At 44.1% G+C, this 13,640-nt stretch overlaps 1 protein-coding gene across 1 annotated transcript in view; it reads right to left on the reverse strand.

Moving 5' to 3' along the window:
• Nucleotides 1-13,640, reverse strand: part of YME1L (ATP-dependent zinc metalloprotease YME1L) — a 757,090-nt gene that overhangs the window by 467,665 nt on the left and 275,785 nt on the right. The window contains exons 6-7 of the mRNA XM_080280511.1: nt 12,448-12,624; nt 4,814-4,908 (exon numbers count right to left, since the gene is read on the reverse strand). Of these exons, the coding sequence (XP_080136637.1) occupies nt 4,814-4,908; nt 12,448-12,624 (272 nt within the window). The remainder of the gene's footprint in view (nt 1-4,813; nt 4,909-12,447; nt 12,625-13,640) is intronic.

Raw genomic sequence — 13,640 nt, forward strand, 5'->3', positions numbered from 1 at the left:
CTCAGTTAGATGCTCAACAGAGCGAAAGTTAGAGGAAAGGCCGCAAATGTTGCAGAAATGAAGAAGAAGAGAGTCAGACAGTGGTTCCAGGCACCTCGAGTCGTCACCGGGAGAGGGGCGGATGGTGGGGGCATTTATGCCCCCCCCCCCGGGGACTCCAAGGCTTGGTGATGAGACGCCATAATTTTTTGAATTTTGGAAAAGGAAGTGTAGTGTGTACTGTGCATGTAGTTTGGTGTAGATAGTTAGAGAAATTTGTACTGGAGAGCATGCTGGCCTACTTTCTGTGTAACTGAGACACTGAAAAAGTTCAGCAAAGGGGGATGGTCAGGAACTAGTCCTGAGGGCTAATGAAATGGGAGCTCCAGCACTCCCAGTCATCAGCTTTCCATCCACCTCGGGAGTATTGCCCTGCTCGACTGGTGCTACAGTACCCTGTACACTGCTAAATATTTTCCACACTCACTTCTAATTCCTCATTCTCTGGTTCCTTTTCATCAATTTCATACTTTCTGTCCCTTATTTGTGTGAATAGGGTCTTATATAGGTGCTATGCATGTCCGGTAGAGAGTCTTGTAGGTCGTTTTCTAAGTTAGGCTGGGTTAGGGTCCATAAGTACCAATCCAGGACGCAGAGGCCCACTATGCCTTGGGCTCTATTACATCGGACAGTGGAGGGATCATTATATATATATATATATATATATTCATCCATCCATTCATCATCCAATCCTATGTTGCCCCATGAGGAGCGTAGGAGCCCAGGGCTAGGCAGTTGGTCCTGACATTTAAGATGAGAGTGACCAGCCTCACTCATCCCTGAGTGGCATTACATGAGCAATAAACCCCAGCCACTCTATATATATATATATATATATATATATATATATATATGGAGTAAATGGGAAGTTGTTGAATGCCATGAAGAGTATGTATGAGGGTGCAAAGGCTGCAGTGTGTGTGGACAGTGAACTTAGTGAATTTTTCTATTTGAAGGGATGAGTCACGTCTCCATGAATGTTCAATATGTATATGGATGGGGTTATAAAAGAAATACAAGGTAGGGCAGTGGATGTTGGAGAGACCCTAATGAGAGAGGGCAGTGTTTGGAAACTCCCTGTACTGCTGTTTGCTGATGACACTGTGTGTTTAGGGGAAGACAAAGAGGAGCTACAATGCTTGGTGAATGAGTTTGGGAGAGTGTGGAAGAAATGGAATCTAAAGGTGAGTATATGGAAGAGTAAAGTTATGATCTTTGAAAGAAATGAAGTCAGTGAATGTAGAGAGAGGTTGGATTAGAAGGAAATGGAAAATGTGAGTGCATTTAAGTACTTGGGTAGTGTGATGAGTAAGGATGGAAGTTCAGAGGGTGTTGTGCTTGAAAGGATAAAACAAGGAAGAAAGGTTGCTGGTTCTTTGAAAGCAGTGATAAGTAACAGGGAAGTGAGAATGGAAGTGAAAAAGTTACTGCATGACAGTATTGTGATACCAACTATAATGTAAGGAAGTGAAGCTTGGACCTTGTTGGAGGGACACAAGTCAAGAGTGAGAGCAGTAGAAATGAGTTATCTGAGAGAAGCATGTGGAGTCACATGGAGAGACAGACTTACAAATGAGGAAGTGAAGGAGCATTGTGCTGTGGATATAGATGTGATAGGAAGTGTTAGAAGAAACACACGTAGGTGATTTGGCCATGTGGAGATAATGGAGAGCGAGAGACCGATGAGGAGAGTGTCTGTGAGTGAGGTGGAGGGGGGGAGAGGGAGGGGGAGGCCAAGGATGAGGTGGAATGATGGAGTGGAGAGGTATATGAGAGGGGGATGTGAGCTGGAAGCAGGGCATTGAAATGGCTGGGGACAGGGCAACATGGACGGGAATTGTTTGTGGCCAACCCTTACGGGATTAACCCCTAGGATATGCAATTTGATCGACCGTACTGCCATGAAAATCTGTATATGGAGCCGATTTATCGACTCTTACAGAAGTAAAAAGTGTTATGCCCCAGGTTTAGAGCTTGAATTTGCACACCTTATGCTGCAAACCAGAGGACTTTAAACCAACTGGTTCATGAGGTATAGCCCATCAAAGATGAAAAAAGTTACCCTTCCAGGCAGGGCAACTCCAGTTTTCTATGCACCTCCACCCCATCCCTCCCTCATTCCTCCCTTCCCATGACCTTCCTCACCCACTCCCATCACCTCCCCTCTCTTCCTCCCCTCCCCTTCTACCCCCTCCTGCCCTTATTTCTCCTCCACCCACTACTCCCCCTTCAGAATTTTCCAACTTCCCCCCCCCCCCCAAACAACAGCATGCACAGTAACTACATCGGTGTTCCTTACTCCCAACACCCTTCACCTCCCAACACCCCTCCCCTCCCCACCTTCCCTCCCCCTGTTCCCTTCCCTCACAGCTGTGTAGCTGTAAAAAAAAAAAAAAAAAAAAAAAAAAATCCTATTCCTGGTGTTACTCACACACTTTACCAGCCTCTCCCCTCACCCCTTCCCCCCCTCCCCTCCCTTTAGAGCTGTCAAATCAAGTAGTTGTAAGAATTTCAAGGGGAATAAAAGCTAAAGCTACCCCTCTCCTCCCCTACCTCCCTTTTTCAGAATTTTCCAGCTCAATTTTTTTTTTTATTTCAAACAACAGCATTCACAATAATTATGTCAGTGTTCCTCACTAACTCCCAACACCCTTTCCCCCCAACAGTTCTCCCCTCCCCACCTTCCCTTCCTCTGTCCCCTTCCCTCACAGCTGTGTAGCTGTAAAAGAGAAAGAGAGAGAGAGAGAGAGAGAGAGAGAGAGAGAGCAAAATCTATCTTGGTGTTACTCATACACTCCACCACCCTCTCCCCTAACCCTTTCCCCCCCATCCCCTCCCCTCAGAGCTGTCAGATCAAGTAGCTATAAGAATTTCAGCTGTGCCAGTAACATGCTTTTCCACCCCAAAAAAACATGGAAATTCACAAAAAAACATGAAAAACCATACATTCTATATTTGCTGTGTGGGTGTATGCAATCACACAAACAATAATCTGGTACTGAATGAAAACACGCAATATGAATTGTGACAATGATGTATAACACTCTAGGCTGGTGGTGGTGGTGGTGGTGGGGTGAGTTGTAAGTGGACGGCACACTACTGGGAGTGGGGGGTGGGGGTGGGGTGGGGAGAGGCCTGGAGGGGTGGTATGGGGGTATAGAGGTGGGAGACAGACACCCCAAGACAAAAAGGACAGGTAGAGAGGAAGTACAGGGGTGTGGAGGGGTAGGGGGATATAACCCTCCCGAGGGAGACAGGGAGGGGGGGAGAACCACGGCGGCATGATGAAGGATGGTGGGGGAGGGAGAGGGAGGGAGCAGGAGGTGGTCAGAGGCAAGGGAGGGGGAGAGGGAACAAAGGTATTTGGGTAGAGGAAGGCGGTGAGAGGCCGGTGGGGAAATCCCCCCCCCCCCTCACTGTGGGTAGAGGCTCAGATCTTCCTCATTCCCTACTCAGGACTTAGTTCTCATTGGTTTGCATCGATATATGTCACAATCTGGCAGAAGCCTAGTGTCCACAGATTTTCCCAAAAGCTCCTCTATCGATCACATTCAGTATCTTGCGTAATCCTGAAAAAGGATCGATCGATCCTGTTAGCACTTCAGGGGTTAAGGCATCTTGCAGTAGACAGATACATAGATAAATGTCTTTTCCATGTTTCCAGATGTCTGGAATGGTAAAATGTGTGTGTGAGTAGTTGTTGATGTTTGTGAGGGCCAGGGTGCTACATCATCCTAAGTGTTTCAGGTGAAAGTTGCTGATGCCATCCATTAATAAGGAAAGTTCTCTGTTTTCTTGACAATATTATGTGTCTCCTGAGGAGTGAAGAGGATTATCTTGTGGGCAAGTGGAAAGGACTGCTCCTGCAGTGGAGTTTGTTTTCTAACTTGGTGCATGTAGGGGTACGGTGACTTCAGTTTGTGTAGAGCTCTATAATTATGTGTGCTTAAGAGAGACAGGTTGGGTCTTTCAGTTAAGGGCTGTGTGGGACTGGGGGGTGTTTATCTATTATTCAGTAATGCTGTTAAGTGTTTTGTAAGGCTGAGAGGATTCTGTGTTGTGGTTGGGTGCTGTTACAAAATCTTTCCAGTTTTCAGTTTTCTTTGTGTTAATTTTGTTGTCAGCTTCATTGGTTAAATGCTAGAATCTTATGATGGTGCCTTGTGCATGTGGGAGATGGAAGCAGTGTTTGACTTAGTCATGTTACCTTATGAGGTGAGCCATGTCTGATGTAAAGTTTGAGGAATTGTGTCTTCTGCTGCCTTGTAGAATACAGTGTTTGTCTGCACCAAGTCTGAAGTTGTTAAATATCATAATGTGCTTGTTAGTGTTGGTGATGAGTGTGTTGTTCAGTGTGCTGAAGTGTTACAGTAGTACCAGTACTCTACAGTACTTCAGTCTGAAGCACTGCAAAACATTTAGTTTGTTTTTATTTGATAGAACTGGGTTACTTCCACAACCTGAATACTAAACTGTGGCTGCAAGAAAGTCAATGAGCCTTAATTGTGAGGTAGGAATAAATCCCCTTGCTTATTAGTCAAAGTGACTCCTCAATTTGCCTGAAGATGACTACCTAGCCATTAACAGTGTTAAAAGGAGTCAGATTAGAACAAAAGTGCTGTAAACAATTATTCGTGCAGTTTAGAAAAGCAAGGAATCGGCAACAAGCTCTCCCTCTGTGTGAAACTCTGGTTGTGAATTCCTTTCAGCCAGGTGTAGGGGATGAGGGTGAGCAGAAACTAGGGCTCAAGACTGTATTGTATATTCAACTCACCCCCTTTACATCATCAAAAGATACTGTGATCTCCTCTGGGTGTACTTCATTGCCATTGCCCACGTGCATTCTGAACATGGTACCTCCCATCCCACCTGTTGGATAAACCACCATGATCATCAATCATCATCATCATCACTGTCACTGTCATTATCATCAACTTAGCCTCTCTCTCTCTCTCTCTCTCTCTCTCTCTCTCTCTCTTTTAAATCAAAAGATGGAGTGGGTTTAGTATGCAAGAAGAAAAAGTATGACAGAAAGAGCACTACTCAAGAGCTGCTCTATGAAATGACCCACACACTCATTCAATCACCATTTAAGCCTCCAGGCACTCCATCAAACAATAAAATTCAGTAACTAAGGTTATTATCAGGAAAATAAGGTACGGGCACAATGGGGTCCTTCTGAAAAGCTCCAACCCAATAGAGGGCATTGCCAACTCTAGTTTAACACATTCCCGTGCTGTTTAAAAAGCCTATATATCTACACTGTTGTGTGGACCTGGAGCGGTGGCATCTTCGTCGTGGGTCTACCCCCCAGAGGCTGTCAAAGAGAAGAGGGGGACAGCATGGGGGCCAAACCACCGCAAAACCCCCAAGCCCCTCACGGGGCTCGAGTACCTGGGAGTGGCTTCGGTCGCCTGGGCAAGTACCACATCTCCCAACACAACAACACCGTTTTTTCTACACCGAGAAATGACTCCCTGGTTGTCATTTCTCGACAACTTCTTCTAGCCGGGGACATTGAGAGCAATCCAGGACCCACCAACAAATACATATGTCCAACATGCTCAAAACCTATAATGTCGAGCCGACAGACAAAGGGTTCAGTTCAGTGCAATTCCTGCAAGAACTGGACCCATTACACCTACACAACACTTGCATCCAGAAAAAATTACACAAACACCTGGACCTGCTCCTTATGCTCCTTCCCCCCCACCCATCAACCCCCTTTTTCCAATCCTACTCCTACTTCCTTCACACCTCCACAGCCAAACCCACCGACCCTTCCTGCACCATCCAGTCTCTCAACTCCTCCCATTCCAACCCATCATAATCCACCTCAACCCTTACCTCCATCACAACCTCCTCTTACCCCTTCCCCTCCAACCACACCACCTCCCCCCCGTGCTGCAGCAGCCAATACACATCACACACACAACATAAACATCCTTCAGTTACACATAGATGGCATAAACACCAAAATACATGAACTCACACAATTCATCAAACAACAGAACATACACATTGCCATCTTACAAGAAACAAAACTATACAGAGCACAGAAAACACCGACATTTCATAACTTCACCACCATTCGACAAGACCGGGCCAACGGCAGTGGCGGTGGACTCATCACCCTGGTACACAAATCCATCAACTTTGCAGATGCCAGTGCACACACAATACAAGAAATACATGTGTCCAATACAGGAAAGGGAAGGATGGGTGGACAGTATCTATTTAGATTTCAAGAAAGCTTTTGACACAGTACCACACCAAAGACTTTTATGGAAGCTGTACCATCAAGGAGGAATTCGAGGCAAACTATTTTGTTGGATGCAAGACTTTCTCATAAAAAGAGAAATGAGGACAGTACTAAGAGGAAACTACTCATCATGGAAAGAAGTGACTAGTGGAGTACCACAGGGTTCGGTGCTGGTACCAATCATGTTTCTAGTGTACATAAATGATATAAACGGTAACACTGGAAATGAGAGCTATCTGAATATGTTTGCAGATGATGCAAAAATACAAAGGAGAATTACTAGCACAGACTCTTGTAGGGAGCTACAAGAAGAATTAAATAAACTTCATGAATGGAGTAGTACATGGCAAACGGAATTCAATGTGGACAAGTGTCATGTAATCAAGTTTGGTAAAAGTGGAAAAAGACCTGATTGGGATTATAAGTTAGGAAATAAAACCCTATACACATCAGAAAGAGAGAAAGACCTAGGTGTGATTATCAATAACAGACTATCTCCGGCTGACCACATCAGCGAGAAGGTACGGAACATGTATACACTGCTTGCAAATATGAGAATAGCATTCACATACATAAATGAAGACATGCTAAGAAGGATAATAACATCATTCATTAGACCAACCCTGGAATATGCATCAATAGTCTGGAGTCCTCATCTCAAAAAGCATATAGACAAGATTGAAAAAGTTCAAAGGGCCACTACAAGATGGATACCAAGCTTAAGGGACCTAAGCTACGAAGAGACTAAATAAACAGAATCTACCAACACCACAGGAGAGAAGGAAAAGAGGTGACATGATAATGCTATATAAGTGCATATCAGGAAAGGAGAAAATAGACATAAATGATTACTTAACATATGGAGAAGCATCAGCAAGAGGACACTGCAAAAAACTGCATAAGAAGAGAGGTGATAAAGACGTAAGGAAATTCAGTTTCCCAAACAGAGCAATTGATCAATGGAATGCACTACCGAATGAAATAGTGTGTGCCAAAACAATTCACAAATTTAAGGATATGTACGATAAATATGGTCTAAGACACAGGACAATACGAGCTTGACTCATTCCTGTAAAGATACAATTAGGTAAGAACACAAAGTCACCTAACCCCCCCACATGACACCACAACAGAAATACAATCAATTAAAATATGCACTGGTAACAAATCACACATAACAATCGCTAACACATACATTCCCCACCAATCATCCCCCACAGTACCACACAATTACTCTCCACATATACACCACATCACTAACGTACCCAACATCATCCTGAGTGGTGATTTCAACGCCAAGTCGTCGGCCTGGCATTTCAACAACCCTGACACAGACAGAGGGCTGGTGCTACAATCCCAGACAGATCATCTCTTCATACTAAACAGTCTAGACCAACATACCCATATCCCACACCAAGCCCTCTTCCTCCCATCATCTCCAGACATCACCTTCTGCTCCCCAAACCTCACCCCCAATACATCATGGAGAGTGGTCAAAACCCTAGGTTCTGATCACCTCCCAATCATCAATACCAAAACCAGAATCACCCCAGCTGGCCACAAACACACATACACTAATTATAAGAGAGCCAACTGGGAGGCTTACAGAACAACATCTCGAAACACTAAACAGTACACCCATCACAAACATCAACACTGCTGTGAACACTTTCGATACAATCATACAAAACACAGACAAAAGACACATTCCTAGAGATAACAGAAAGAAACAACCCCAACTTCACACCAGAAATTCAAGGCCTCATCAGACAACGGGACACACTGCGACACTCACCAACACCCCATACACAAGACACCATACAACAAATACAAGAACTCAACACTCAGATAAACAATGAAATATCAGAATAGCAAACACTAAACTGGAAAAATTACCTCCAAACACCTGACCACAAAACAAACATCAGTAAACTGTACAAAACACTAAACAGCATCACACTTTCCAACAGCAACATCACACAATCACATGCTGCCATCACAACAACAGACACCATACCCTCAAACAAACAACAAGCAAACACTCTCATCAATCACTTTTCACAAGTCAGCCATCTAAATCCCCATCCCGAAGACTGACGTATCATCCGACGTAAGAGACAGTTCCCCACAGACCCAGACTACACACCTTTCACTTACAACTAGACGAAGCACATCATTAACAACCTCAAGCACTCATCTGCCTGTGGACCAGACAACATAAGCAACATCCACCTTAACCCTTTAACCGCGGCCATTGTTTTGCCCCGACTGGCCTCTCCCGCGGGGGTTTCAGCCAAAATGTAAACAAACTTTAAACCTTTATAACTCTGCACAGATTAAATCTAGAGCGAAAAATAAGGTACCATTAGAAAGTACTAACCTTCGGCTTTGCAATGATGTAGGTTTCATGATTTCGTTGACTATCACTGGATGGGCAGTGCCGTTAGAAGTGAGCGATCTAAAATCACTATTTTTTGCTCACACACTATTACCAAATGCCAACCTCATTCTGATAATAATACTATAAACACATATGAACACTGCACATACGATAAACACCCACTCTGTGTTCAATGAGGCAGGTAAAAGGCACTGTAATTGCCCGCACTTAGCTGCCACATCAGCGGTGTTGTAATCACTATTTTTCACTCACACACCATTACCAAATGCCAACCTCATTCTGATAATAATACTATAAACATATATGAACACTGCACATACGATAAACACCCACCCTGTTTTCACTGAGGCAGGTAAAAGGCACTGTAATTGCCCGCACTTCACTGCCACATCAGCGGTGTTGTAATCACTATTTTTCACTCACACACCATTACCAAATGCCAACCTCATTCTGATAATAATACTATAAACATATATGAACACTGCACATACGATAAACACCCACTCTGTGTTCACTGAGGCAGGTAAAAGGCACTGTAATTGCCTGCACTTCACTGCCACATCAGCGATGTTGTCACTCACACAGCTGGACAGATACTGATGCGTGTTGGTCAGGGGTGGGGTGGGGGGCCCGGGGGTGGGAGGTGGGGGCCCGGGGAGTGGGAGGTGGGGGCCCGGGGAGTGGGAGGAGGGAGGTGGGGGTCGGCTGGAGTGAAAGAACTTAATAGCTACTCTCCCTTGAAACAACTGGCGCACGGAAAAAACGCGTGGTATTCAAAATATTCACAAACATTCGAGAATGACACCCGCGGTTTGGTCCAGTTTTTGCAATGTCATTCTGAGATGACACCCGCGGTTAAAGGGTTAAACACCTAGGACCACAAGGCACAAGCACTCACCAACATATCAAACTACAGCTACTCACACAACATAATACCCAACATCTGGAAGCATGGCAATATCATCACTATCCCTAAACCCAACAAAGGCCCCACATTACCCTCCTCACATCGCCCCATCACACTCCTCTGCACCCCCTCTAAAGTCACTGAATGACTGGTACTACAACTAGTCACACTTCACATTCCCCTAGCCCAATCACAACATGGTTTTAGGCCACTACACTCCACAAATACCCTTACAGACCTTACACAGAGAGTTTTTGATGGCATGAATTCAGCTAGGCCACCACACAGAACGCTCCTAGTCACACTAGACATTAGCAAAGCTTTTGATGCCATCCCCAGCCACAACCTCACAAACAAAATACTCAACACAAACATGCACAATAACACAAAAAGATGGCTGGCAAACTACTTAGCAGGAAGATGTGCACATGTAACATTTGCCAGTCAGTCTTCTAACATCAGAAACTTCACAAATGGCGTCCCCCAAGGATCTGTTTTGTCCCCTACACTCTTTAACCTATACATGCACGACGTACCCACACCCCACACACCACAGATCCACATAGCTTCCTATGCAGATGATATAACACTTTCATGTACGCACCAAAACGCAAACAAAGCTGCACACATCATTCAACCTTACCTCAACACACTACATGAATGGTTCACCACCAACAGGCTCAAAATAGCCCCAGCCAAATCTACAGTGACTCTTCTCACAAACTGGACAGCAGAACAGTCAAATCCCACACCTCACCATAAACAACACTCCCCTACCACACACACACACACACACACACACACACACACACACACACACACACACAAAATCCTTGGTGTAACATACAATACATCAATGTCATTTAAACAACACATCACAAACATTAAAATAAAATAACACCAAGACTCAATGCTTTGAGGTCACTTGCCTATACAACATTCAAACACAACAAAGAAACCACCACCACAGTATACAAACAATACATACGTTCAGTGATGAATTATGCAAGCCCTGCTTGGGCTTCTAATCTCACCAAAATACACTACAACACTCTACAGACCATACAGAACAAGGCCCTAAAAATAATCACAGGCTGCACAGCTACTACACCCACAGATCACCTACATCAAGAAACCAAAGTCCTCAAAGTCAAGGATCACCTATATATGAAAGGCACCCAATTTCTTGCTGCAGCCTCCACAAATCCACAACATCCACTACAGTACATGACAGCATATCCACCCACACGAAGGAACATTAAAACAACACCCAGCACACAATACCATACACAAATACTGTCATCTTTCCCCCCTCGCTCACCTCAGACCAGCTTCCAGAAGCATATCCACACTCAGATCACTCACCACTCCATTCAGTCACTTAAAGACAACGGCCTCCTGATATCCACCCTTCTGAATCCTATCTTCCTTGTGAGGACAGGGTCCACTTGGCCAGGCTGAGATGTGGGCACCATCCAGCCCTCTTACGCTACCAGATGAGGCTGGATGACTTCGTCCCTGATGCCTGTCCAGGATGCAACACAGCACTCCATACTATTTAGAACATTATGGAAGACTGCATTGCACACAATCACCTATGACACCAACACAACATACACTCTTTGTGAGCTCTGTGGGAAAGCCCAGTCTTGGCCAAAGCCTTCCTAAGGGACTCGGGGCTGTTCAGCCAGACTGCCTAGGGAACAACTACTACTACTACTACAAGTTGTGTGAAGCTGTGAATCGCAGTAATGTCATATACCATAACATAAATGAAAGAAAAGCATTCGGAAGCTTAATGCTAATCGCCCACCAGAATATGCTGTTGGCCAAGTCCATGATTTAGGCCGTATCTTGATACCCTGATGGTTTCATGCTGACAGCTCAAGCCGTTCATGGAATACAACGGTGACAGGCGATAAAAACTAGTTGACTTTTGGCAGCCATTTTGGTGACACTGACCTTGACCCCATGTGCCCATTTTTTAACTCATCCAAGATTTTGGCCATATCTTGATACCCTGAAGGTTTCCTGTTGATGGCTCAAGCCATTCATGGGATATAATGGGAAAACACACACATACACACACACACACACACACACACACACACACACACACACACACACAGGTAAGAAAAAACATTATCGTTTCACCGTCTAAAGGCAGGCGACAATAATAAAATAGAAAACGGTAATTATAAAGTTGCGTGAATTAAACACACAGGAAGTCAAGTTATATATTCACAATCTGTATAGCTGGATGTAGAGGACCCCGTGTGTTTGTTTTGTAAACAAATCTCTGGTGAAAAACTTAAACAGAAGACTGTCCTGTGCGGCGCATGCGTGACTAGGGTGGGCAAAATGCTGAATACCATTATTTACTAAACATCAAATTTAAGCCAACACAGAGACTGAATGAGTCAAGATACCCACTAGGCTTAATTTGTAGTCTGCGCTAACTACGTATTAAGAACTTCACTTCCACTACATAGTAGAAATGTAGCATTACAGGACCAATGAAATGGTGGGGTTGCCATCGACGAATAATCAATTTCTGTATATGATAAAATAAAAGAGTTCAAACTACGTTATAATTATGTTATATATTTGTATCATTTATATTATGGTATATGACATTACAGTGTAGATATTTAACAAAGAGAATTAGGCTTTTTAAACAGCGCGGAAATGTGTTAAACTAGAGTCCGCAGTGCCCTCTAGTAGATACTAGCTTTGAAAGCACCCCATTACTGGGTTTGAGTATATATGTGCATGTTCAAAATGTGGGTCCATTATATACAAATATGTCATGATTACGATTACAGTGGGTAGACTCACCCATAAGAGAGAAGAGTATTGCAATGAAGACAATTATAGCCAAGACTTGTTGAAAGTTGCGAATCCATCTCATGGCACGAGACTGTTGCTTCTGAGGGTCTGCAGCAAGGTAACCTTCTGCAAATGCTACTTTAATCACACGTCGGCCCTCCTCTGACCCTTCTTCAGTTAGCAACCCTGCGAGAGAGAGAGAGAAAAAAAAAATGTAGACTACAAAGCAACTACCTGGAAAAATTCTTAACAGAAAGTAATAAGAAAAACAACAACAGTCTGTTGCTGCTTCACAGCCCTTGTAATATCTGGTCCAGCAGACCTGTTGACCTCAGGTAAGCAATTGCCCATAAGGGGTCATCCCACAGGTTCCCTACACCCCTGATGCTGTGTCAATGTTTTCTGCAAATGTGAAGAAGAGAGATGTGACCGCTGGAAAAGCAACTTCTCGTGTTATAAAATGCATAGGAAGCAGCTGCCCCCACACAGGAGATGGTGATCTGCTAGACTGGACCAGGGTCCTCCTTGTGGGATGAAGAGCAGGATGAGGAGACTGCGTTCCTCCGCAGGAGCTGCATCTGCTTTTCCCCACCCAAAGTAATGGTGCCAATTCATGTAGGTTCCCATTAAACTTGAATCATCATCACTCGGATGCCACTCTACCCTGTACTTCCATCTCATTCTCAGTTCCCCCTCCCCCTCTCCCCTTCCATCTCACTAACCTCTCCTAGTAAATCTCATGCTCTCCATTCTCTTTACATGACCAAACCATCTCAGGGTACATTTCCTGACACTGTCAAGCATATCCAAATCAACACTGCAATGTTCCTTAACTTCATCATTTGTTTGTCTCTGCATGTAATGTCAGATGCTACTCCCAAATATCTTATTTCCTTTCCTCTCACTTTTGACTAGTGTCCTTCCAACAAAATTCATCCAAATTTCACTTCCACACATTAAAGTATCACAATACTGTCATGCACTGTCTTCCTTACTTCCATGCTCACTTCCCTATTCCTTATCACTGCCTTCAGTGTGCCTGCAACTTTCTATCTCTGATGTACCAGTTCTTGTACTTCTTTTTTAAACTTCTGCCCTTGCTCATCACAGTACCTAATGAGCATGGACAGGAAGTTACAGATTGAAATGCAAAAAAGGTAAAGTATGAATGGAAGGTTGAAAGCACATTAATGAAATATAAA

Source organism: Coenobita brevimanus, chromosome 85 (assembly GCF_032717465.1).
Source record: "Coenobita brevimanus isolate Jiangsu-jjx chromosome 85, ASM3271746v2, whole genome shotgun sequence".
In the NCBI taxonomy this organism is placed as follows: domain Eukaryota; kingdom Metazoa; phylum Arthropoda; class Malacostraca; order Decapoda; family Coenobitidae; genus Coenobita; species Coenobita brevimanus.